At 43.6% G+C, this 25,905-nt stretch overlaps 1 protein-coding gene across 1 annotated transcript in view; it reads left to right on the top strand.

Annotated features, from left to right (window-relative positions):
* Positions 1 to 25,905, top strand: part of LOC119436983 (multiple epidermal growth factor-like domains protein 8) — a 169,403-nt gene that overhangs the window by 4,452 nt on the left and 139,046 nt on the right. The window contains exons 2-8 of the mRNA XM_037704034.2: positions 1,149 to 1,475; positions 5,350 to 5,513; positions 6,838 to 8,026; positions 14,067 to 14,247; positions 17,301 to 17,388; positions 18,444 to 18,645; positions 22,843 to 23,705. Coding sequence (XP_037559962.1) covers positions 1,271 to 1,475; positions 5,350 to 5,513; positions 6,838 to 8,026; positions 14,067 to 14,247; positions 17,301 to 17,388; positions 18,444 to 18,645; positions 22,843 to 23,705 — 2,892 coding nt within the window. The 5' untranslated portion in view covers positions 1,149 to 1,270. The remainder of the gene's footprint in view (positions 1 to 1,148; positions 1,476 to 5,349; positions 5,514 to 6,837; positions 8,027 to 14,066; positions 14,248 to 17,300; positions 17,389 to 18,443; positions 18,646 to 22,842; positions 23,706 to 25,905) is intronic.

Genomic DNA, 25,905 nt, shown 5'->3' with positions numbered 1-25,905 from the left:
TATTAGATAGCTGCTGACCCTGTCACGGCAGTATGATGCCAGAATTCATTCAGCACAACAAATCATTGATTAGATTCTCTTATAACACATGCCAAATGCAGTGCAGCTTCTTGGTGTAGGGTGTTTTTACAAAGATTCCTCTTTACATCATGAAAACTGTAAGTAGTGGTAAAGTGGTATCACATTCTGCTGATGCACACGTCAGCCAGGCTGCGACAGTGGTCGCAAACCACACAGTGACCATGTCGCCAACAGCTTGGCACGCACCGCATTGGTTTTTTCTTCTTTCCTTTTGTGCTTCTCGGCATTTGACGCAGAATAAACCTGGTCTTCTGCTGTTGTTTCTCACAGAATGCACAGCGCCATTCTCACTTTCCCCATCATCCCGTCATCTAGAGGTTTTACTAAGATGATGAGAATGTGACTTCGACCACTGCACAGACCTGTGCATCAGCGATATCACGTGGCCACCACTTCTTGATTTTCGTGACGTGTAGAGGAACCCTTCTAACAACACACTATGCCAGGAAACCACGCTCCATTTGGCAAACAATTTGAATTTGTTGCATTATAAGATGGTATATGTAATGATTTGTTGCGCATTTCAGAAATTCAGGTTTCGTGTCATGCTTACAGAGCCGGCAACTGTATAATATAGCATAGAAAAAGAAGGTGAGTCTAAAGGTATTGTGTCAGTTCTCTTTTAAACAGAGCTGCATGCTCATTGTTCCTTTGTGAATTGGAACTTTGTTAACACGCTAAAGCACACAAACCCTACAGTGTAAACAAACAACTAATTTCTCTAGAGCAAGGCACATGCACTTATGTACAAGCAGGAAAGGAAATAAAAAAGAAATCGCAAAAAATGCCGTGAGACTTTGATAACGCCTGGGAAAGCTTCACGACCAAACTTTTTGTGTGATGGTCTTGCTCTGTCCTGCTGTTATTAGTAACCATGATCATAGCATCAGATAGGTGACATGCCATTTGCATGTCGTTATGTGGATTTTAGGAATGGTGCTTCATGGATCTCTTTTACTCTTATTTCTTGAGCTACCTACAGTTGTAGGAATGTGGAATTTGTTTATTTGTATATGCATTCTGAATCTTTAGCAATGGTTAAATGTTGTAAACTGGACTTCACACAGGTGTGGCAGTTATTTGATGGGGGCAGTGAACAAGGAGCTGCATGGCCTCGGTTGGAGCACCCTTGTGGCTACTGCTGGTCTGAGCCGGGCGCAGCCGTCTGGTGGCCAAAATGAGCTAGGCCATGGCCATCTGGCTGCTGCTGCCCAGCGGGGCCGGGTCGCTGCTGGTGCCACTTCTGCTGGCATGTTGCTTGCCGGGCCCAGTGGCTGCCAAGCCATCGGACACTTGCAACCGCCATCGCAAGATCCTCACTGCTCCCTGGGGCATCATCACTGATGGCAATGACAGCTACCGTAATGACTCGCACTGCGAGTGGCTCATTAGAGGTGGGTGGCAGGCAACCAGTAGCTGTTTCTGTCTGCATACTTTGCCACTTTCTACAATAAAATTTTTAACGTTGATGATATGCAGTGTTTAATTTTATAAAAGGCAGAAGCCAGCTAGAAACAAAAATGGTGCTTTTTCTACTTCTACAAGTATACTTCAACACTTCTGCATGTTCATGTCTCCTGAGGACCATTAGCACACATTTTTTATTCTTGTTTTTTAGTGTAGCAGTGTCAAAGAAACTTTCATAAATTTGCACACTTCTCTTTCCTGTACCTGTCCTGTAAGCTTGCATTATGGTTATTGCATTTCTTAATGTTACCCACACTTTTTAGGTTGTATTTCCTATGTTCCTGCTTTGACCCTCCCTCTATGGCTGTATAGCCAACACTACTAGGGGTGTGCAAATATTTTAAACTTTCGAGTAACGAATCGAATAGTGCCCTATTGGATTCGGGCTTCGAATTAATAGTTGCTATTCGTAAATGCAAATATTTTTTGATACTTTTAGAATATTTCAAAACGTCAACTGCGTCCTAATATACATAAAATTTTGAGCAAAAATATGGTAAATGTTAACCCCCACGGGCATAGTATAGACATAAAACATGGCAACTTGTGTAGCGGAGCAGGCTACGTCAGTTAGCTTGTTTCACATGCAAGCGATGGCACTACAGTGGTCGCAGCGGCTGAGCGGCACCGCAGCAAGCAGACGCAGCTTCGTTTCACATGCTCCGTTTTGGTGCGACATGTACGTGCCGCTGTGATGCAGAGTGTTGCTTGTGGAAAGCACCTATGAGTCGCGTGTTTCAGCGGTTTTCAAGAGCTGTGCGTTGCTCCAAATTTCCATGTGTTGGCGCACTTCAGCTGCGGGTTTCATCAGTGTATTAAGTTAGTGCTCCACTTTCGCGCTTGTAAACCTTTCAGAAAATTGTAAAAATACTGTGTGTCGAACTACTAATACAACTTTTTTATTCACATTTATGTCTATTTTAGCTCTTTATAGGTGGCAGCTTAAAAGTCTTGCTAAGTACACGCACACAGAATTAGCCATATGGAAGCAAAGGGATGAGTTGGTTTGTATTTCGGCGATTTGGGCTTGAAGCACGTGCATGTCTGCCACCTGCTCTTGTTTTCGAATGCTGAAAAGCGGGGTGCTGTCTCCACCACCCGGATACAAAAGGCCTACGGACGGCTTTCAAAGAAGCTTGCATCCCTTTTCGCCTCTATGCACTTGAGTAGAAAGGCAGCAGCCCTTGTAGAGCTTGGGGTACGAGACCTTTTAACTGAAGAAACAAGACCAAACAAAACTACAACCACACTATCTCGCAGTTGTAAAGAACAAAAAAAATCCTACATGCGCTGCGAACGAAAAGTATGGAGTGCTGTTTCATCCCGTCTCTCCGGACCCATATAGGGTCACCATCTGGGAAAACAAGAGGCAAAAAGAAGAAAACAGCACGTGCAGACAATTTGGCACCATAAATGGAACTCGAAAACAGCACATGGAAACAAGCAGCACTTCTGAGGCACCAACAGACATGGCCAATTCGAGCGATGCCAACTTTTACTTCATGGAAGTATGCGTCACTTGCGATGACGAGTACCTTCAGCTTCAGTCTGCAATTTCTTCCCAAAGAATCCTCCTCATATCTTTGTTGCAAAATCCTTCATTTTAGCTTCCAAAACAAGTGGGCACTGCACAACTTGAGTGATGAACAGCTCATTGAAGATATTGCGAGACATTGCAAACTGGCAGCGGATGTCGTCTGCTACAAATGTCATCTGCTAGAACCGTCTGCTCGAGTGGGCGAGTTCTCTGTGCCGCCCGCGATTCAGCCATGCCCTTGTCTCGTGATCTTAATGTCACTGCTCACGGGCACTCTGCCATAGGATACCGCTCTTGCTGCTCACGAATTTTCCCAAATGTTTCGTGAACGCAGTGGCGCGCACTGCTTGAAAAACTGGTTTGCTCACGTGACGGCCGTTGTGCCATTTCTGACCCGAAATCGCTTGTATGTGAAACAGGCTTTAGGTAGCCATACTTTACAGGCTGTACAGCGATCATTCACGCTCTCTGAAGAGCCCTGTGCATGCAAAGAAACTGCTTGTTTGGCTCCAATGCTCCATTTGTACTTTTAATAAACAACGCTTCATAACGTACTATGTAATGACAGAAACTTGCTAACTTTAAGAATATTGGCATGTGAACATCGTTTTTAATTAATTGTGATAACGGCTATTCATTATCCAAAATGTATTCAATATTCGAATCGATTTGATGTGCTTCTGGCACCATTCGATTCGTATTCGGTTCAGTCTTAAAAATCACTATTTGCACACCCCTAAACACTACACCTATAGATAGTAAAACAGCTTATTTCACAAGGAGGGTCCTTTTAGCAGAGGTGATGTTGAAGTAAGTTCTTAAGTATTCCACTTTTGGTTTGGTTCTGAAATTGCAGGTCTAGCCTTGGTGTTTATATTTCAGTAGCTTTAAATATATTTAAAAATGCAGGAAGTGAGCACAGGTTTTAGTTTGTTTAAAGGATAACAATTGTTGCAAATCATGGCAGTAATGCCTTTGGCAATTATGACAACACTGCAGTAGAAACAAGAAAGTGTTGTACTAGTGTCCCTTGTTATAGGATTGTGCTTGTCTCATATGTGCGGAGCGTTTACCAAACAGTAAACTTTTTGCCACTGTTGGGAGCCTGCTTTTCATTGTCTCCCATTTATGCATAGTTCTGACATGAGCGACTTTACGTTATAGTCAGCTTCAGCCATAGAGAACCTGATTTTTTTGCTATAACCTAGCCAAAGTTTGTCATAGTGTTAACTCTTGCCTTGCAGCATAAAATGAATGTTGTCTGACAGCACTGTTCATGAATATGTTAAATGGCACTTTGAAAGAACACACAGGCATCCTGCTATTTTATTCCCCGGGGAGCTGCAGGTATAGAATCTGCCTGTCACATTTTCTAGCAGCTTTGTAAGTAGCACTTTAGATGACAATATGTGGGCAATTGTAAAGCAAGAAAAAGGCTGTAGAAAAGATATGAATGAAATTTGGGGAGATCAGTGCAACTTTCAGCACCTGCACTTCATCGACAACAAACAGTGCTTATGCCGCTGGCTGCAGGATCACACATTGGTGATTACCTTGATACTGAGGCTTTCTGGGCTGACAACAACACCACACACCTGGACTGCTATTGCTGGTTGGGTTTTTGAGGTTGACACTTTACTGCACTTCTGTGGCTACAGCAGCTACCCTGCACATCTTTCACTTGCCTTCTATCACCCCATTACTAGTTTAAGCTTGTCTCATGCACTGTGGCACGAAACACATTGGGTGCCCTATGAGCCATCGTGGCTTTTAGTGCTCACATTTTTCATGGTTTAGTTGGATGGAGCGCCAGTTTTGAGGAGAGGTTCCTTGTTCAGTACTAGTTGTGGTGTTTTGTTTTCCTTGAACTTCTACATTGTCTTATTGTTATCAAGACAACATGATGATGATAATTTCTTGTTGTGTGCACCTGGTTGCAGACGGGGCACATCTGAATAACTGTAGTGCAGTCTTTGGCATTAACAGCTGTTTGCTGTAAAATTCTTTGTAAATGTCTTGGTGACATTTTGTACTACTGGTAGTTAAAGTGTGATTATGTGAGAACAAGGAGGTTAGAAATTATAGTATTTGCACAAATGTTGTATGATGTAGAAGTGTAGCCCAGCAGACAAATTAGGCAGCCATGGTTTTTCCCAATGTGCCATACTTGCATGCTAGTCAGCCTATTTTGCTGGGCAGGGAGCACATTATGCTTTTTCCACATTATTCTTTGTGCCCTAATTGAGTGATTACCTCTGTTGCAGCTAACTCCAGCAAGCTTTACATCACATTGCGTTTTCATGAAATGGCTACAGAATGTGCCTATGATCATGTGTTTGTCTACGACGGCGACTCCTATACTAGCCCGCTGTTGGGAACCTTCAGTGGAGAGTCTATACCCCCACCTGTGACGGCAACATCTGGTTCTGTAAGTTTTTCTCTTTACAGATGCAGTGCTGTAGCTGGAGTTTATATTTCTTCCTTTATTTGCAAACCATCTTTCTTTTCCTGGAACATTTGCTGTGCAGGTATAAATTTGTGTACATGTGTTCTGTTTTTAAAGCCATAAAAAAAGGACATTGGAGCAGCTGGGGTTTATTGGACTGTGGCTTTCAGATTATAGAAGCCACTTGTGAAATCCTTTGCAGAAGCATGTTATTTATTTGAACATTGGTGGTAGTGCTCAAATGTTAATGATTCCCCATTAAGGTGCCATTAGCAACCTTTAGCACAGACTGAAAAGTCACTCATTAGCATTTTAATTGCTCTGGCTGAAAAGATTGCTTGTTCCCCAACTGTTAACGATGACTACAGTAGAACCCCGTCGATATGTTGAGGGACTGCGAGAAAAAAGAAACGCAACAGTGCGGAAGGCCCCAAATCGCCTTAGCAATATCTGAAACAGCTCTGAATGGCTGCCAGTGCAGTTATTAGACGTCTCGGCGGTCGTGCTCTTATCAGAGATGGCGCATGCGCGCGTGTATGATTAAGGGACACATACCATGTTCCGTGACAGTGGCCCCTTTCCATTCTTAATATGCTTCACCGCAATATTTTGCGCATGCTTCCCCGTATAGCACATCTGTATTGCGGCGAAGCAGACTTTAGGAACTGGCAAAACCACAGTCGCTTCGAAACACGCATATCAGGGCTGGCGATTGCATGCTTCCGCCATGTTGAAGGTGCGTTCACTGGCCAAGGCTTGACTGGCAAGTATACCTTTATCATCTTCGTAGCAACATGTGTGACTGAATTTGCCTCTGCACTGCTAAATTTATGTGACCACCGCATTAAAATGCACCGTAAGATGTGGGAACATTACAGAATGGCGACATATCGAATGGGAACATAATACATAGGAGTCAATGGGCTTTAGGTCGGGGCCGCGAAAAATATGACATAACTGGCGGTAAAACGCAACAGCTAGCAACGTAACAATGGTGTTCCACTGTACAAAGCTTCTGAAGCAGCCATAATAGGTAAGTCTGTTTAGCAGCCCTTTGTGCAGGTGTGTTTGGTGTGAGACACAAATACAGTCTTTGGTGAACTCAGATTTACCATCATTTATGCCACTCTTTCATATACTTCATAGTAGAGCTGATGCACTTCTTTTAATTGTTCATTTCCTTCTGCTTTGAAGTCAATGTTCATGCGCAATTTATATATCCTGATTGTGCATTCAGCTTTCGGTAGCTAGCTCTTTTTCTCAAGCACTTTTTCTCAGTAGGCTGTTTTTGACCTTCTTTCTGCAGATGCTGATTCTTCTCTACAGTGACACTAACTACGTCCTCAAGGGTTTTGTGGCTGAGTACTCTATCACTCAGTGTCCATCCAACTGCAGTGGCCATGGCAGTTGTGGTCGTGAATCATGCGTTTGTGACCTCACATGGGCAGGACCTGACTGTGGCACACCTGTCTGCCCTAGCTCCTGCCATGCTGACCAAAGCCAGGGCAATTGCAGCTTTCCTTGTGCCACAACAAGCTCCCCAGGGTCAACCGAGACTCCACAATGCTGCCGCTGCTCCCATGGTTTTGCTGGGATCTCTTGCAGCCTGCCTGAAAACCCGAATGACTCTGCTGCTGGTTGGCACCTCCTCTCAAGGGGCAATGTCCCATTTGTTGCTCGTGCAGGACACGCGGGTGTCTATTTGCCTTTCACAGATCAGTTCTTTGTATTTGGGGGCCGGGCGTTTGGTCGCGTGCTGGGGGACTTTCTCGTGTACAACTTCAACGAGAGCACGTGGCACGACTTGACCATTGTGAAGCCACGACCTGCAGCCCGCTGGGGCCATGCCATGGCTCCTTACGCGCACACCATTGCTCTTCATGGTGGTGAGCTTGCCAATGGGAGCCTTTCATCTGAGCTGTGGCTCTACAATGTTGCCAAAAGGGAGTGGACACTTGAGTTGCCTTCACCTGCTGGCCAATACCCACCTGCTGTTGCACTGCACACATTGACTCCTGGTGATGGCAATCACCTATATGTCTTTGGTGGTAGGACAGCTGGGGGTGTGTTCTCAGATGCACTGTATCGAGTGAATCCACGAAATGGTACCCAGTGGGAGCGTGTGAGTTATGTAGGTTCTGTGCCTCCTTCAGTTGGCCATGCTGCAGTGTTTCATGCCGAGTCAAGATCTCTGCTGGTGCACGGTGGTGTGGTGGTGGACTATGCACGCTTCAGCAAGCTGAGCTCAGCACTGTGGGCCTTTCATGTGGATGCCAATCGATGGACACGTCTTCAACGAACACCTCTTGGTGGTGAAGCACCCACAGAGCGGGCATTTCATGCAGCAGCCCTTGTAGGTGGCTACATGGTCCTCTTCGGGGGTTATATGCACAAGCACTCATTTGAGGAAAAGTGCTTTGATGACGGCATCTACTTGTACCACTTGCGCTGCCACAAGTGGGTCTCGTTCAAGCTTGTCGCGGGGGACCTTCTTGGTAAGTATGCGGATTGTTTCAAGTTATCTGCTTCCTCTCATTTCACTTTGTTCTTGAAATGTTTCAGGAATGGAGGTGCTTAAAACCCAAATGCAGCGAAATTTCACTTCGGCCAAATTTATTATAAATGTGTAATATGTACTACCATTGAATCAATCTTGGCAAAGCCGCAGTGCTGGTAATTGATTAGTTTTTTTGTTAGCAACTTTTAAACAGCACCTGAGCAGACAATGTGTGCACCTGGTGGTTGTCGCTATGACGTGTCCCAGCATGCCGCTTCTGTGATTTATCAGCGTGCCGTGCCGCAGGTAGCTGCATTTTTTTTAAATATTGAATTATTTGAAAACAAAGTTTTGCTTTCTTGTTTTCAGTGTATGTTAGAAATCAGATTTTTCTTTCTGTTCAAAGCAACTTAGAAATTCAAGAAGTACATAGTCTTGTTCCTCGCTAAATTTCAGTGTAGAAACCACCTTTAAAGCATGTATTGGCAGTGCGGTTCGGAAAGCGTAGTTTTCCTGGATGCTGAGTTTGGGTGAAAAAGTGCAAACTAAAAGAAAAAAAAAAGAGTTAAAAGATTTCAAAGCATGCTACTTAATTTCCCGGGCCATTGTTATCAATCAAAAGCTTCTGCTGCATATGTTGGGCCCTCCTCTTGTGCTCAACATTGCTTAGCGCCAACTGCTTTAAGCTTTCTCCTGTTTCCTTCAATCTTAGAGCTGTCAAGAGCCCTTATCTCTGCTTGTGAGATGCTTGTCTTAGTAACTTGCTCAATATGCTTCCTTATCTGCACTTCATATTCCAGCTCCAGCTTCTCAAAAATTCTCTCTATGCTACTTGTACCCTCATTGAACTAAAGCACACGCAAGGCTGCTGCTGGCTTCACCATTCCCAGGGACACAAACTCAGTTTACAGGCACCTTTTTCACACTAAAGCATTAGATGATTTGTTTGCATTTTGCATCTGCACCCTGGAACATTGTGCAAGAAGCTCTGGCTTACTAAGCTTCTTTGTAAAGAGGCACAAGCTTTTTGACAATGTCTCTGCTAAAGCCTGGACGATGGGTCCTGGCTGTGAGGACTTGCCAGCATCAATCAGGACCAATTGCAGAGTCTTTTCCAAGTGTAATCCACCAATCTGAGTGTCATTATCGACTTGCCAGTTAATCCGGACTTGCCACAGTTTTTATATACCTCTTTTTCTTTTGTTTTCCTTCCTATCAAACCAAGTTTCAGTTTGATGTTTAATCCCAACTCGCCACAGCTGAAAATATTACTTTTTTTTCGAGCACTTTTTTCTGCAAGTTATGTTGCAGCCTCAATAGGTCTTCTGTAGCCAAAAAGTGCAAAGAATTATTTTTTGAACGAGGATATTCATTCCACGCTCAGTTTCTCTTGCGCTTCGTGGCTGTGCTTTGATGACAGTATTCACAGGCATTTTCGTTGGCAAGTGCATGCCATCATCATGTGCAAAATTATAATCTTCTTCTGTTCTACAGCACGATAGCCACCAAGCTTGATGAGAAGCTTCTTATTAGTTGAGAAATCCAAAACAACATAAATTTAAAAATGTATACTTTTGGTGAATATCTAGATTTTAGCTCCACATCCCCTCTTTTGTTGAAGAAATGGAGTTCTCTGTGGGTGGATGTGCTTGTGAAGTTGCGGAATAATAAACAATAGTCAAGGGTGTAATAATTTAGTCAGCTACTTGCATCTCCATTACCAGTGGATCTGCTATAGATTGTAAGGTGTGATTGCAGGTTGGAAATAGGTATTGATCGGCTGTTGGGACTGGCTGACTCTTTATACTTGCTTTCTTGGCATCTTTGCTTTGTTTTTAGGACACTGTAGGCAAGACACTTTACCGGGTTGTGCTGGCACATTATGCTTTTGGAGCTCTTGCAGCATTCATTAAGCACAAAAAGATTATCTATTAGTGGCAAAAATTTTAATTGAAGTTCACTCATTAATTTTCAGTTTCTCTTCTGTTAAAACTGTAGCAGTGATGATATGATCATCATGTGGTGTCCCAGAGTTCACTAATTCAATCAGCAAATAATTATTGTTGGTTATTCATCACAGTGCTTGACCTGCCTTTTATATTTACTTTTAATTTATTTTCTGGCATACATGTTTGCCATTTTAGAAACACTACTAATAATCTAGCTTGACTTCGTATCTTTCTTTTGGGGTGCTTCTTGGCATGAGGTCGTTGCGTAATTCTCCTAGAAGTTTCTTAGTGAAAAATCAACAAGAAAATGGTCATTCACCATCATGTGATGCCCTTACTCTTACATATATTCATATATTATGTAGTTCCTTTGCCAGTTGCATTTGTACTTCCATTCTGGCAACACACATGGGCCCTTTGTTTTTTAGTACAGCCGTTTTACACAATTTTTGCTCGCTTGTTACATATTTATAAATGGTTAAAGGTGATTCTGCTATGAAAAGCTGCCTTCAGAAAATGTAGCTTTCTAATGAATTAGGAAGGCTCTGGAATCTGCAAATCAAGGTCTTGCTCATGAATGTGCTTTGGTCCCTTTTAGAAGTGTAAAGAAAAATTCAAAATAGTAAATTTCAGCTGCTACATATTATAACCTCGGCAACGTCAAGCTGCAGTAAACTATTGGAAGGCTTCCAGTATTAACTGTATTAAAACAATTAGGCTATAGTTGGCTAGAGGAAAGTAAACTTACAGTGCCAAGTTAATAGCTATCCTCCACTAATTTGAGAGTATCAGATGATTACATGCTACCTCACATTAGAAATATGCAGCTTTTACTTTGTTGCACATGTTAAGTGGCTGCTGTGCTCAAGTAATGTGTATTCAGAAATACCACAAATTCAAATAGCTGCGTTCAGAATTCAGGATGAATGAACGAAAGAAAATACAAATTGGACAATGCTTCCTTGGAGCAACCTTTTAAGCTTGCTTGTGAATAAAACCTGTGAAGTATTCACTGTTCTTTTGAGCGGGGAATTGTCTAGTTAGTGTAGAGAAACTATTTAACCTGTTAAGTAATAATTTAAACACAACACCTTCAATGCTAAAGTTGTAAACCATGTTGAAAAATATTGAATGGTTTTAACGAAGGCAGCTTCTAGGGGTATAAGTTTACCAAGCTGTAAAGGGAGTGAATTAGATTTTTAAACCTTCCACATAACAGCATAAATATTGCATACAGCAATGTTTATACCATGAAAAAGAGCCTTGAATAAAAGATCTCTGCTGCAGAAAGACATTTGAAATGAAAATAGGCTATTTCAGAAATACTTTGCCACAAAAAGTACTTCAATGCGTTCAGCAGAAGCAGAGTTATTGGCAATCAAACACGGCCTCCGCTGTGCTCCCATTCCTTCTTCAATGCCTTGCACTGCTAAGGCTATGGTGAGGTGGGGCGTGGCCACAACATTCTGCCTTCGAAATGTCACCGCGGCATGCAGTTCAAATTTCATTTTGGATGTTAATGTAGACGCCACGACTTCCGATTTTGGTGCCTATGACGCGCTAAACATAAGCCAAACACAGTTGTCCTCAGTGAGCCGCATTGTGCTTAGCCAGTGGACTCGTGGCGGCACCCCACGGTGGCTGCGGTGTAGCTGACTGCAGCGACCAATAGCAGCCGTGTTTTGGAATGTGCTTTATTACAAAATAAAGCACACAGAAAAGAGTAAGGATCATGGCTTCTGTTGAAATGAGAGTGTTTGAGAGAAAGGTGACTTTGGGGTGCTCCGCTTGCGAGCTCCACACACTGCGTATGACAGCAAAACTTGGCTCAGATGTTCACAGCAGCGTATGCTAGCTGCGGACTGTCATTTCACCAAGCCCGAGGGGTGGTTGAGGGCCCCTTTAAGTTTGCAATTTTTTTGAAAAAGTGTAAAGAATACCAAAAAGGGTAAGTATGAAGACTGATATTAGTAATGGCAAAAGTGGTGAGGATGACATATGGTGCTCAAATAAATCTGGATGTGATTGCATGTGAAGTGGGCCTCTGAAATAGGGCATGTAGTAGTAAAGTGTATGTACACAGTAATACATGTATCCGATTCTTTGTGTTTCCATGTCTGAGCACCAGCTATCACAGGGCACGGAGCTTTGAGATACAAACGTGAGGTCCAAAGAAGCTGCTGTAAGAAGTGCTGTGGATGTAGGTGGGAGACCCGTCCTTGATAATGGTCAAACCCTCATTATCCCTAAAATCTCTCAAGCTCCCATTATGGCTGTTCATTGCAGCACTTACCCACTGAGGATGGTTGAATATTGAAATCTCCAATACAAATATGAGGTGCTGTGGAACTTTGCAAGGCAGGTGATAGGTAGTGCAGGTCAAGTCTTTGTCTAGGAGGTGTGTAGGTGCTGATAATCGAAAACACATGTCAACTGAGTTTCAGTGTCACATAAATGTATTCGTTGCTGTCATGTAGGTTGAGCGTATGCCGGACGTAGTTATGTCATAGTGTACACAACACTTTGCTCTTGTGGTCATCTTCTTAAGGCCATAGGTTAGTGTATCCTGAAAGATGAAATTGGTGGTGTGCTGTTTGATGGTGTGCGGTTTGACCATACACTAGTAGTTGGTCAGATGAAGTGCTTTGTACTATCTGCTGCATCTGCCATGCACTGCACCAATTGGTCCACTTTTCATACATATGTTGAGCAGCATTGTGGTGACATCACTTCACCATCCGAAATAGAAGGCCTTATCGTATCGTGAATGCAGGGGACAACAAAGTTGATCAGTGCACCTACTTCAATAACGACAATGTTGAGCACGAACGCCCCCATGTATTTCTTTCTTGAGCGAAAATCAAATGTAGGAGGACTAAGTCTTCATCAGACCTTGTCTTATGTTGTGAGCACAACAGAAATAACTGCATCACCTTCAAAAGTGGAAAAGGAATGGCTGAGGACTTTCTGTTTATCACTGGATTCACAAAAGCTACTTGCTAGGATTTGGCAAATATTATGAGGTCCTCTTGTTCCTCAACAAGAACATCCTTTCTGTGCTTTAGCTTTTCACCAGTCTTGGACGGAAGTGAGTGCAGGTCACCGAAGACTTCTCTATGAGAGTTACGAGTTCATATAATTCAACTGTTTCCCATCAGACAGACTTGCACTGCATTATAGAGGTGCTCGGTCAACTTGATTTTCCTTTCATGATGCTGGAATTGTATGCTGCACTTGTTGCTTCAAAGCGCTCATCTAAACCTGGACCTGATGGTACTTTATATACCGCTCTGTGCCACCTCAGTGTGGAAGGTTGGAAGCTCCTGCTGTCGTATTACAACCCCATGTGGGTTTCCAGTACAGTTCCAAAGCAGTGGAAAACCAGCCACTTGGTGCTCTCCTGAAGCCAAGAAAAGTTCCTTGCCTACACTTACCCTTCTTGGAAGGACAAGATAGGTCATCAGTTACCATAAAATTTTCACTGTTTAACTCTACCCCCAGCTTCATCTGGCAACGTTACCTTACGAAGAATCAATTATTTTTTTTTTAACTGCAGGTAGGGCTGTTGTGGGGAAGGCTGTGCTGTGTATCAGTAGTATTTTATAATTTGTTGAGAAAGCCTGAGCAATGTTACAGATAGTTCAGCAAATCAATGTAGTGAGTGTCGAAACTCATGTGCCTGACAGTGCTCTGCCACACTTACTATAATTTTTTATTGGTTTTGCCTAAAATACTGAATTGCATTCTTCTCACAATGGGCAGTACTTCTAACAAGGCAGATGGTTTGAGCACTTGCACACATAGAGCATGATATTTCACTGTTGTAACTAAATACTACACTTTGCTAGAGGAACATTGTGATATGATGTTTGTAAAAAGGAAAACAAAAATTCCTTTAGGCCTACCTAAACATTTTCGTAGAATACTACCAGTGACTACGAAGTGGCTTTAAAAAGAGGCAGTACATACTTGAAATTATTTCTTCATTGGGCAAATTTTGTTGTCTCTCCCCATGTTGAAGGCAATAGGAGCTTGCATTAAACCTGTAAGCCCCTACACACAACTTGTTTTCATTTTACAATGTTTAAGGTCATGGCCACGGTGATCGATGTCCTGGTGTGTACTCTCATGTGATGGCTCTCCGTCGTGGTCACACTCTCCTGGTATTGGGAGGCTACCGAGGAGTCATGTCCTCTGACCTCTGGGCTTTTCTCTTACCGACAACTATTACACATGCTTATTCAGATTCAGCCTCTGGAGCCTGCATTCGGTGAGTGTTCGTTTGTTATTTTTTCAAGATATCACGGTATCCTTTTTGTGTGCATCTCATGCCTCGTATCGCATGTGACAACATATGGAAAGCTGTCCTACTTCTGGCAGCTCTGCCCTATAAAACAAAAATGGGTGGAAGCACGATTCTTTCATTCTCTTTTTCTTGCATGCAGGTAGTACAAGACGTTTCAGTAACCACAGTACACAAGATTAGCCAGTGTGGGTGGCATATTAATGTAACTTTATTACTATGATTTATTTTTTGACTTTTTAACTGTTGGAAGCAAAAGCTGCATGCATGTCGGGTCAAAAAACAGTACACCACATGAGTCAGAAATTATATGGGCTTGAACTGCAATGTACTGAAACTCTGTAATTATATACTTCCGGTGACACGCTTGCTGTTTGTGAGCTAGGTCACATACAGCTTGTCATTGACAATGAGCAAGAAGAATAAAAGGATCAAAGGGGCTCGCTTTTTTGCTAGTCACAACCGTACAAAAAAAAAAAGCAGACAATGAAGCCAGAGAAAGCATAGGGGAAATTAATTGCGATGGTTAATAGAAATGTAGAAATAGTAATGTAAAGGGAAGTGAAAGTGGGCAAAAAGATAACTTGCCACAAATGGGAGCCAAACCCACATCTTCCACGTTATGTGTGCATTGTTTTACCAATTACGCTACCATGGCGCCATCCTCTTGTGCAATTTACTTGGGTATCGAGCACTTTGGATCCCATTATTCTTATTGCTCATTGCATAGAGAGGGCCCATTGTTGAATCACATGGCATTTGATTGCCTGCTCATCTAGGGAGGTCATTTTAATGCTGCAGTGCCAACAAATACGAGATAACCTGTTCAGATGGGTACATTGCCTTGTGTTAATTTTGCAGTTTTCAAATTACCAGTCAGTATCTTTAATGTAAATGTCTCTAGAATTGAAATTATCTAGCTCTCCTACTTAAAAGAAGATAACTGGATGCACTCAAATATAAATGTGTGTGTCATGCTTTGGCTACAAAATTTGGTATACTATACTCATGGAATGAGATGCAACAGGGAAATATTAAAATAGAACACCCAATAAGTGCAATATTTGAGTGTGCAATGTCACACCGCTATGCATCTGGTCGCTAAAGATGGCAAGAATTCTGATCTAAGCATAAGAGCCAAAATTATGCCAGTGTAACACGATCTGAAGGGGGCGGAAACAAAAGTATGCTTATTAGTTAAGCCTAAATTGACACATTTCATTCCAGGAGAATAGTGAATGTTTTGAATTTCAGACTCATTGGCATATGGACACAGCTACTTCTTAAACATGAATAATTAAAGAACTAAGTATTTTGCAAAAATTGACGAAATATATTACTAATTACCAGAAGGTAAAAGTGACTAAATTACAGTGACAGCATTACATTACAAGTACTTCCAAAAAATAATCAAATTACTTTGAAACAGCTTCACATTTCATGTTTACATCCATATACACTCAACTTGCATCACATTGACTTCTGAGGTGCATGCTGAATTAGTTTGTTATCTGTAGTCAAGATTATCAAAGTTCAGAATGAATGAATTGTTTAACAAACAGACACCTTTTGGGACTTTTGAATAAGTTAAAATTAGAAGAAAGAACAAATTAGCCAATGGCTAATGAACAGATGTAGATTGTATGAGGGTTTGCACATCAAGGGTGTTTTAACGTCTTGACGAAACTTTATGGTTTAAGTGAGCTTTACTGAGAATGTCTTTATGTAAGTGTTAAGTGATACCAAGAGAAGGGTTATACACACTCACAGAGTGTGTTTGTTTGTCCCTATCAAGTTCAAGTAGTTTAGTGCATACACTTTAATGTGCAATTTCAACTCATCCAGAACCTCTTGATTTGCAGTGTCACCTTACAGAAAAAAAACACAGCAGTTCTTTGCTTTGAAAAAAACTGAGTAATTATTTCATGGGGGGGGGGAATTACTACAGTGTAGACCGCTTATAACGCAAGTCACCGGAGTAGCGTATATCCGCATTATAAGCGGTATCGCACTATATAACCAAAACAACAATTTTATTGCAATGGCAATTATATGGACACTCCAGGCGCATTTCTAGCTGCTGTAGCTGTCACCGCGAGGTTCCGTATAAAGTCCAAGGGTGATAAAATCGTCGCCGTTTGCTGTATGTGCGATTGAAAGCGTGAGAGGGTGAGCCGGTGATCGCGTCTCAATTTCAATCTTGCACACACAAGGGAGGAAAGCGGGAAGGAAGCGCGCTGTCTTCTGTCGCGCGCAAGGCTCGGAGGGGGGGGGGGGATTGCGTATGCTCCATGCGTGCACGCCCACAGGGGCCGCTGTATCTTGAAAGCCATCTGCGATTGGGGCACATTCCCCCGTGCACTGTGTTGCACTGCATGCACTGTGCTTGTGTCTACATGACACCATGCTTGTTAATGCGCAGAGAGCCGCGGCACGAACGTGCTTTCGAGCGCTCCCGCCATTACGTCATTCTACCCGCACCTTGTGAGGAATGCTGGGATGCGTGGCCGGCGCACCTTGGTGGGCCGGGCGAGAAATATGAACGCACCAGCAACGCTGGAGCATGCTCAATGGCGCGAGACGCGCCGGTTGTTCACCACCGTGACTCCGCTTGACGTGCACGCTCGCGTTAACGTTGCAGTATATCTGCGGCTTGAGGGGAGCATTCGCCGTCTCGGTTGACTGCCAAACTTCCAGGCAGCCGCACTGTAACCGGTATTTCGTCTCCCGCAGCTGCACTATAAGCGATACGTGTATATTGGAGTGCTATGGGAAAATTAACGGGAGTCTGAAAAGATCTGAAAGTCTGAAAGTCTGTACTATATCCGGTCCTGCACTATAAGCAGTTACGTTATAAGTGGTCTATACTGTACCTTGAAGTAATTAGCTAAATTTCTGACATATAGAAGAATTCATTGTCCTGTGTTATTTAAAAAACTAAATTACTTGCCTCTGCCATGTGTCAGTTTATTGTTTTGAAATATTTCTTGCCTTTGCATTTTTTACCTTTAATAATGCAGCCATAGATTTGAGACTGCTTGCCAGGCCAACCCTGCCTGTGCCTGGTGTGGCGGCTCTGGTGTCTGTCTCGACCGAAGAAAAGTCAAGGTATGCTTTCTAGCAAAACTCACAAACTCTGCAGCGTACTAGGCCTCATAGATGGGAAGTTAGGGTTTGAGGAAGAACTTACTTCCAGATCCCTAAATAGTTCCTACAGCTAAGAGCTACGTCCCAAAAATAAAGTTCACGTGATCGGACATATTTGGATACATTGTTGCAGAACGAAAACATGCTACAATTCAAAGCAAAGTGCACATCCTCCAAAAGTGACTGTGCTGACCCGATGAAATTGTACATAACAGTCAACATTTACAATTTTTATCCTAAAATGTCTGATTTTTAGACTGTTTATGTTGTCATATTGACACCAATAATTTCTTAATCTTATTTTTATTACTTAATTATTTTTGTTTGTTATGTTTGTTATAATATTTAGTATTTATCTATTTTTATTTGCATTAGTTTTGAGCAAATCCAATTTTGAAAAAATGCAATTACAGTTGCTGAGCAATGTTTCGGGCCCATCAGTTATACGGATCTACCCCCTGGAACAGCGGCACCAACCCATAGAATCAGTGTAAAGCATCAGGCAATATTTTGGCCACAATTACATGAATATTTCATGAATAAACTTCATGAAGAATCCAGTTTGTCTCTAGCACAGATCATAATTGCTGTGTCTATAGAGCAGAGGGTCTGCTCACAGCCTCTATACTGAACCAAGTCTGTAAATATTTAATAAACAGTCAACATCTTGAGTAATCAAGCAATTATTAGCATTTTCACGAAATTTTAGTATTTTTGGGCTTCAACTATAGCATCTTTCAAATTGTAAGGTTGGCAGGTCTGAAATACAATATACTCACCTTAAGACTCCTCTGTCAAACTCAATTTTTTTATATGCTAAGTTTGAGAACCTTTGCTGAGATCTGATTCATTGAACTATTAACCAAAATTTCTGATGTGAAACTGTATGTCAGATGTGCTAGGTGAATTCACAAAGTTTGAACACCATACATTTAGTGCTGTCGCACACATATTTGCTATTATATATGCCATTGTACAAGAGGATCATCATGTTTCCTTGCCATTGGCCTGTGCAGGATTGCCGTTCTGGTAACTTCCGCCCGGGTAGCTGCCCTGGCTTATGTGCAGCTCTGGGTGATTGTCAAAGCTGCATGATCTGGGGTGGCCATAACAGCATGCCTGTGGGAAGCAATGAACTCCGGGGTCTCACTGCCAAGGCTACTTTTCCACAGGCCTGTGGGTGGTGTGTTGAGGCATCAGCCTGCCATCCCATTCATGGTAAGAGCTCCTTTTTCGGAAGATATTTCTACAATTTTCTAGCCATTGGTGGGTTGAGCGCAGGCCACTTCAAGTTACAATTTCTTTCCTTTTGATGGGAAATGTCTTTCATTTTGGTTAGCATAGGGAGACTTTCTTGCTAGAACTGCATGTAACATTACATGTATGTAATGAAAACATGTAATATTAATATCGCTTATATCTTTACAACAGTACTATCCGCACACCTTACTTTGGTATCATCAATTGACCAGAGGAAAAAGGCCATTACTCAATTGTGCACGTGTCGTGTGCACAGATGGTGCCGTTGTCGCGCCATGCATGACGTAATTGGAGCTAAAGTTAGCCTCTTGCTCGGTGTGCAGAGAGGCATGGCTTGGCAGTACATTTGTCGATCTGAGATTGTGGGGTCTCACACATGCTCTTGGGACAAAGGAACGACAACACAGTTGTGCAAACAATCAAAAGGGCATTTATTGCACCTTTCATACACTAATACATGCTAGCCAAATTACTACCAATAGAACATTCACATGGGCGCGCGACAAATCAAAGAAGTCCGACTCACCGCGACCGGATAGCGCCCCATGTTCGCCCCATGCTATGACACCCTTGCCTAGTCATTCACGTGTACAGTCACGCGAATGGTGGCATGTTCGAATGATCCGTGTTCGTCCATACCGGTGCCCTCCTCCTAGCCACGCGAGACGGTCTCGCGAAGCGTGGATCGGCGCACGCGTGGAACGTCCGCATCGCTCACCGTCCCCAACCCGAAGAGGAAGCTCCTTCGACCCCTTGCTCCCAAGCCACCTCACTGTTCGGTGGTGCTAGCATCGCGACACTCGCGCCATCTCTCGCAATGCGCCACAACCACCATGACCGCCGCCGGTGCTTAGCCACGCAGAGAAGCCGGACCACAGGAGACACGAGCCATGCGGGGAAAACGACATCAGGGGACGCGTGAGAGTCGCGCATTCCCACAAGATGGAGGGGTTGCGTTTTAGAGAGCTCGCTCAGCCATTGTAGGTATAATCCATCAAACTCAAACCTGTGCTCATCAGGAGTTATAAGGCCTACAAGTGTGCAATCTTTTTTCGAAAATTTCATGCTTGCTCGTTTATGGCACCCTCACGTTTGACACCTAGGATCCAGAAATGCTGTTAAGAGACTCGGGCAGCAAGTGGGAGGGTTGCCAATTAGTGCCCACTGCCTTTGATCACGGTGGGCCCATTACAAATAGGGAATGAGCATGATTGCAAGATTAGACCGTAGGACTCCTATTAGCTGTATCATAAGTTAAGCATATAACTTATAAGCTTTCTGATGTGGGAATAAATGCCACTTTTGTATTTGGTTACGCCATTTCTTTACCCCAGTACCCATACGTCCTCAGCAGAGCGAACAAGACCACACTGTGGCTTTACCCCTGATACAGCCTAGCGATAATTGTTTTTTTATTTTTAAAGCAAAGCTTTCTTTGTGGAGTCCAATGGGTTTAGATGCTGTGGTCAGTGATGGTGAGGTTCGAACTGGGGAGAAAATGGTTAGCACAGTTTGAGAGAGGGTGTTTTTATACATAAAGTGTGGGTTGCCTTCTTGACTACGCCATAGCCCTCATCTGTCAAGTTAGGTTCTAGAGGACTGAGCCCCACTCTGTGGCATACAAAGGATACCGTGGTAGGTTCTCCAACCTCTAACACAGTGTAGATTGGCTGATAGTATTGGGGTCAACAAAAAGTGTTTTTTTCTTGGGAATGCACTGTGTACAAAATGTATTATCAGCGGACAAATGTGAATACAGTCAACTTACATTAATTCAACCCTGATGGGACCGATGAAATTGATCGAATTATCTAGCGGGTCGAATGAAACAATATTAAAAAAAAGATTTAAAGAAAAATGAAAAAAAAAAGCCTTTACGACTCACCGCTGATTTATTTCGCAGTATTTTCCAGGTGCATGTTAACATGCCCCCAATTCAAATGCGCACCCACTTTCTATGAGTCCAAAGTGGAAAATTAACGTAGAAATGACAAAGCTCCTAAACAAAGTAGAAATCTGATCTGCACCCAATTTTATTTAGCAGGAAAAATGGGCAAGGGTGTAATATGTGTTGCGTAATGGCAGCCGGTTTTCTAAAGTCAGCTTTGCCGCAACACAGCTGTGTTACATGGCACAGCGTACAAATGCCGCGAATGCGATTTTCGGTCCTATTTTCCTGGGAAAAAAAATGGCATGCATTAGAATTCGGTAAATACCATAATCAGACATTGTGAGCTACCGTTATTGCTTGGAAATCTTCCTAGAGCAAGCCGACAATAGGCGTTTTTGGCAGGTGAGGATGTGTGTTCAACACATTCACTGTCCCCTAAGCTCTGCAGAGACAGACGCTGCCACTAAGAGGGTCGCTATTGTGGTTGCCATAGGGGTCAGGCACATGCAGGCTGACTGGTCCAGTTCTAATTATCCGGTGAAGGCCAACTTTAGATTGAAATAATGGAAGTTTGGGCCCACAGAAATGAATGGGGGCCAGACGAGACCTTCGGTAAGGATCAAATTAACCAAACAGTCGAATTAGCCAGAGTCGAATTAATGGAAATCTACTGTATAAGTTGAAATCGAGTAGGATCCATATTTGCATTTTTAGGTTTGTCCTGCATATGTGACTGGTTCATGGTTCAGAATCTGATATACCTATATTTCTGAATACACCTTGTATAGAAGAAGCTGGCTGCGCATGTATTGCATATTACACTCTAAAGTAATTATGTGTAAGGTGTTATAACTTTTTGCGTTCATGTTTCAATTCATGCTGATGGTACACTTGTGTAGCAGATGCAGCCTGTTGTTGAAGGCCCCAGGGAAGGCTACTGCACCACACATAATCGTTGGTAAAGGGTTGGTAAAAAAAAAGTTCTGCTGAGGTAAACATGGCACAAACTACCAGTGTCCAACTTAGCTTAAAAGGCCCCTGAAGCACTTTTTGAACATCTAAGGAAACGTTGACGATCTGTAGAAGAGGCTCCTGTGAATATGGGAGCCAATATTATTGCACTGCATGCAGCAGGGAATTTACAATCTCTTGTCAAAAACAGTTCAAAATCGCTTTCTCTCACCTTTACAATGCCGTCATTGCAAGCAGCGAAGCTCACCAACACCTATTGGCCGATTTTGTGATCGCTTGAACATTATCAGTAATACTATTATTGCTACAAATAACTGAAAGATATATATATATATATATATATATATATATATATATGGTATGTGTGTGTGTGTGTCTGCGATCTCAAAAGAAGATAAATAAATCAGCGTTTCATATTTGCACTGCCGGTGTAAACATGACAGTTGCACATAGCTGCGTGGCCTCCAAGATAGCAGCAGCCTGCTCTGTAGAGTAGATGCCACGGCCGCCACGGGGTGCCGCGATGAGCCCTCTCGCCGTAGGATACCTCTCCCGTCAATGAGATGCTCAACATTTAGGCAGAGCCTAGCCACCTCCCCTGCGTAGCTTCCAGCGCACTAGTGTAGACAAAAGGAGAGAGAAAGCTGCTCATTGGGGCAGTAATTACGTCTAACTCCACTTATACTTGAAGGGTTTAAAAAATTTTTGTGGCAGGAGATTCATGAGGCAGCATTCTTTATTAGTGAGGACATTCTATGTTTAGATATAAAAAGTGTTTCAGGGCCCCTTTAAGGTAAGAGAGACATCGGCAAAGACATGCACTGCATTCTGTCCTTTGTCAGAGATGATCTCTTTTTTTTATGGAGAGGGAATGCGGGAAGTGACAAAAGAGTTGCCAGCTCCTTTGGCACCATTGTCATGCAGGGCACTGGAAACAGGGAAAAGTGAATAAGGCAAGACAACAAAGGTCATTGCAAGATGTCACTAGCTGAGGTGGTGGCCTTCAGTGGCCATGTTGATGAGCCATGCCTTGCCACCTGTGCACTGGCCAAAAGGGCTGCCACCAGGCAGCTAAGTCTGCCCATGTGCATGCAAGAGAAACGGGACTTACTGTGGCTCTCATGAGGTGCATCTAACCTTCATGTTACTGGTGCTTGAGCCACCTATTTTTATGCTATTAATTACTTTCCATTGGGTTTATGTTAACATTTAGATGTTGCTATTTACTGCATCGATGCCTACATGGTACATTAATTTGACGTTCATTTTATTTCTCTGCTGCCTGTTTCCAGAGCCTCCTGGAGTATGTCGTCCTCCCCATGATGGTCGCCTCTCAGCAGAGCAAGCAGGCTTCTGGGGTCCGCATGGCCAAATTGTGGCCTCCTTGCATGAATGCCGCACATTTGACTTTCGGCCAGGCCTTTTTCTCCTGCAGTACAGGAATCCAGTCAACCTCTCTCAACCAGATCAGGTGTCGTACGTGAACAACAGTAGCCAGCATCTGATGTTCACCTCCGAGTACCAAGATGAACAGGAAGGAGGCGGAGAGCACGTGGCACGCCTACTGGGCTTTCTGCACCCTCGGGGAGCCCTGCCCCCATCGGGGGAGCCGCTGCGCCTCTTCCTTGACATCAATGGAGGACGTGCTGCACTGCGCTTGGGCCAAGCTGGAAGCACCCGCCTCGAAGACACTGAGCTGGTGGCACAGCTGAGTGCACACAGCTACAATCGAACAGAGGCAAAACGCCCGAGTGGCCAGCCACTCCTGCTACCATCAACAGCAGCGCGGGAGCTACGTTACCTTCTCGATCTCTCTTTACATGCACCAGCCAAGTACTGCACCAAACACTGCGATCGCAACTTAGATCTACGATGGAATGCTCGTGACTCTCATCAGGTAATATCCAGCAAGCACCTGGAACCGTATCGCAATGGGACCCAGTGCCCTTCACGTGGCACATGCCTGGCATGCCTGAGTGATGCTGGCTGCGGCTGGTGCCCATCAGCTCCGGCTTGCGTGCCACGGCAGCCAACGTCACCACCTACGGCCAAGGGAGCAGCACCGTGTGCCCCGGGGAGCACACAGCTCTTGGTCTTGGAACCACACCACTGCCCCACCTGCTCAGGGTTCATCTATTGTCACGACTGTGTCCAGGTAAGCCACTCATATATTCTTCGCACTGATGTGCAAAGGAAGTCTGTGCTACAAAGTTGTTTTTTCTTCATTGAATGACATTGCTATTAGTTATGTAGCTCACCCACGGAGTAAGATAAGACAGGAGCGCCGACTCTGCTCGTCTGGAAGGGACACATTCTGAAACACCGGCTCCTGCTTCACGGCGTGTTCGCCAGACGGCGCTACGAATGATGAAAAACTCTGCAGCGGAGAGGCGGGCCCAACAAACCGAAGGAGCAAAGGCGCGGGGACTCTCTTGCGGTGCCTGCTTGCCTATCCGTTTTGTCGTCTGCTCTGCGCACGCCCTGACGTCTGTAGTGCACATAGCTCTTGCGGTTCACTGAGTGACGTTAGCCGGAGAAACAAGTCATGTATCATTTTATTTAATTTATTTTATACAGGCCAAATGCAGGGCATTTGTCAGGTGGCCTACATGGAACTTTACAAGGCACAGGAATAGAAAATAAACAAATTACTGAAACTAAGACTGAAAGAAAAAGTATAGCAAATGGTAAGGCGATATAACGGCAGTTCGGGTGGTCTCAAACAATGACAGACAACGAAAAGAAGTTTTTATGGAAAAGCTGACGTTTATCACTCTTTTTTATCTGAGCATGCATCAAGTGCTAAGATGCTTCGCTTGCTTCTTTGTTTCTCGCAGTGCTTTTCGTGTTGCCCGGTTCTCTTGCGAGCAGAATCGCCACATTCTCATTAAACATAATAATTGGGAATTCCTGCCAGTGTTTCCTGCTTATTATTTCACAAGAGAAGCTCTGATTATGTGTCTGCATAACTGGAAGAACCATCTCGAAGGCAAGGCTGAGAATTTACAGGGTAGCCAGCCGGTATTTACACTGGCCTCCTTGTCCTTCTTTCCCTTTCTCTCTAAATTACGGCATGCCTCTGGACAAGGAAAGGCACCTGCACTGTGTGTAGTTGTAGACAAATTTAAATTGAGCTCCTCTCGTCCTTCCGCATTGGTGTCTTCTGGTTCCTCCTGGCATTCAGCATCATTGAGCTATGCCAGGCTTCCCTAAACAAATTGAAGGAGCGGCTCCGCTTCGAAGTCGAGGCACTTTCTTTACATCTAGTAGGACATCGCCTTTGTCTTTGCTGAAGTAACTATCAAAAATAAGCAGCTTCTCGAAGTGTCGCGCACATATTTTGTCGATTGCTTTAAGCGCTCGCTTACTTTCAGGAATTTCACGCCACTGGTGCAGTAGTTGAAGATCAGATGGCACCGCGAAGAGCGAAAACTTCTCGCGTCCTTTGCCATACCCAGATTTACAGCTGGGAACAAAACACTGTCCTGTTGCTCAGTCTCCTCACGCACAAGTATCAAGATACCTTGTTCCGTCAGGCATGAATAAACATACTGCAGACATGGTAAACAAAGCGAGGAAGATGAAAATTTCGCACCTTTGCTTCCGCGCAGACGTAGAGGAGTGAAAAACAAGTACTTCTGTTGTGTCTTTTTGTACGGCATCATTTATCGTCTGTTTCCTCTAAAGACATCTAAAAATGTTTCGTATGTGTGCATAAAAGTGCTACCGCGTGTTTATTTGCGCTTTTATTATTTGTGCGCATTATTTTTTGTGTTTGATTGCTGTCAAATTCAGACGGCCGAGGGTCCACGTTTGTAGCAGACGACACGCTCTGCGGGTGCTGCGCTGCTCGTTCTGCGCCGCCGTCGCCGGCGGTCTCCGCCACTCAGCGCATGCGCACATGGAATCAAGCTGTTGAGTGCTTTCCACGCGCCTCGACAGATGGCGCTACGCGATGTATAATTTGCGTTGCACGGTTTGTCCCGAGCAAATGCGTTGCGCGGTGGCGGAGTCGGCGCTCCTGTTTATCTTACTCCGTGAGCTCACCATACCATTTTGCCTGTTGAACTACTTAGAGTTAACAGTCACTCATTTGCCTTGCCTGCTTCTCTTCATACTCGCATTCATTGGGTAAACTTCTTATTAAATTATTTGCCGAGTTGTTTTGTGTCAATCATGACAAAAGTCCCTACATTTTGTCCAAGAAATGGTTTTGTCCATTTGCTGTTGTCTATGACTTACATTGAACTATATACCATATCCAGCAAAATTCCCTGGGGTCACAATCGGAAGACCTTTACATTCACATTTACTGTAGACCCCCTTAGAACAAGCTGTTCAGCTGAATATCCTTA

Source organism: Dermacentor silvarum, chromosome 1 (assembly GCF_013339745.2).
Source record: "Dermacentor silvarum isolate Dsil-2018 chromosome 1, BIME_Dsil_1.4, whole genome shotgun sequence".
NCBI lineage: Eukaryota > Metazoa > Arthropoda > Arachnida > Ixodida > Ixodidae > Dermacentor > Dermacentor silvarum.
This window is presented reverse-complemented; position numbering and strand designations above follow the sequence as displayed.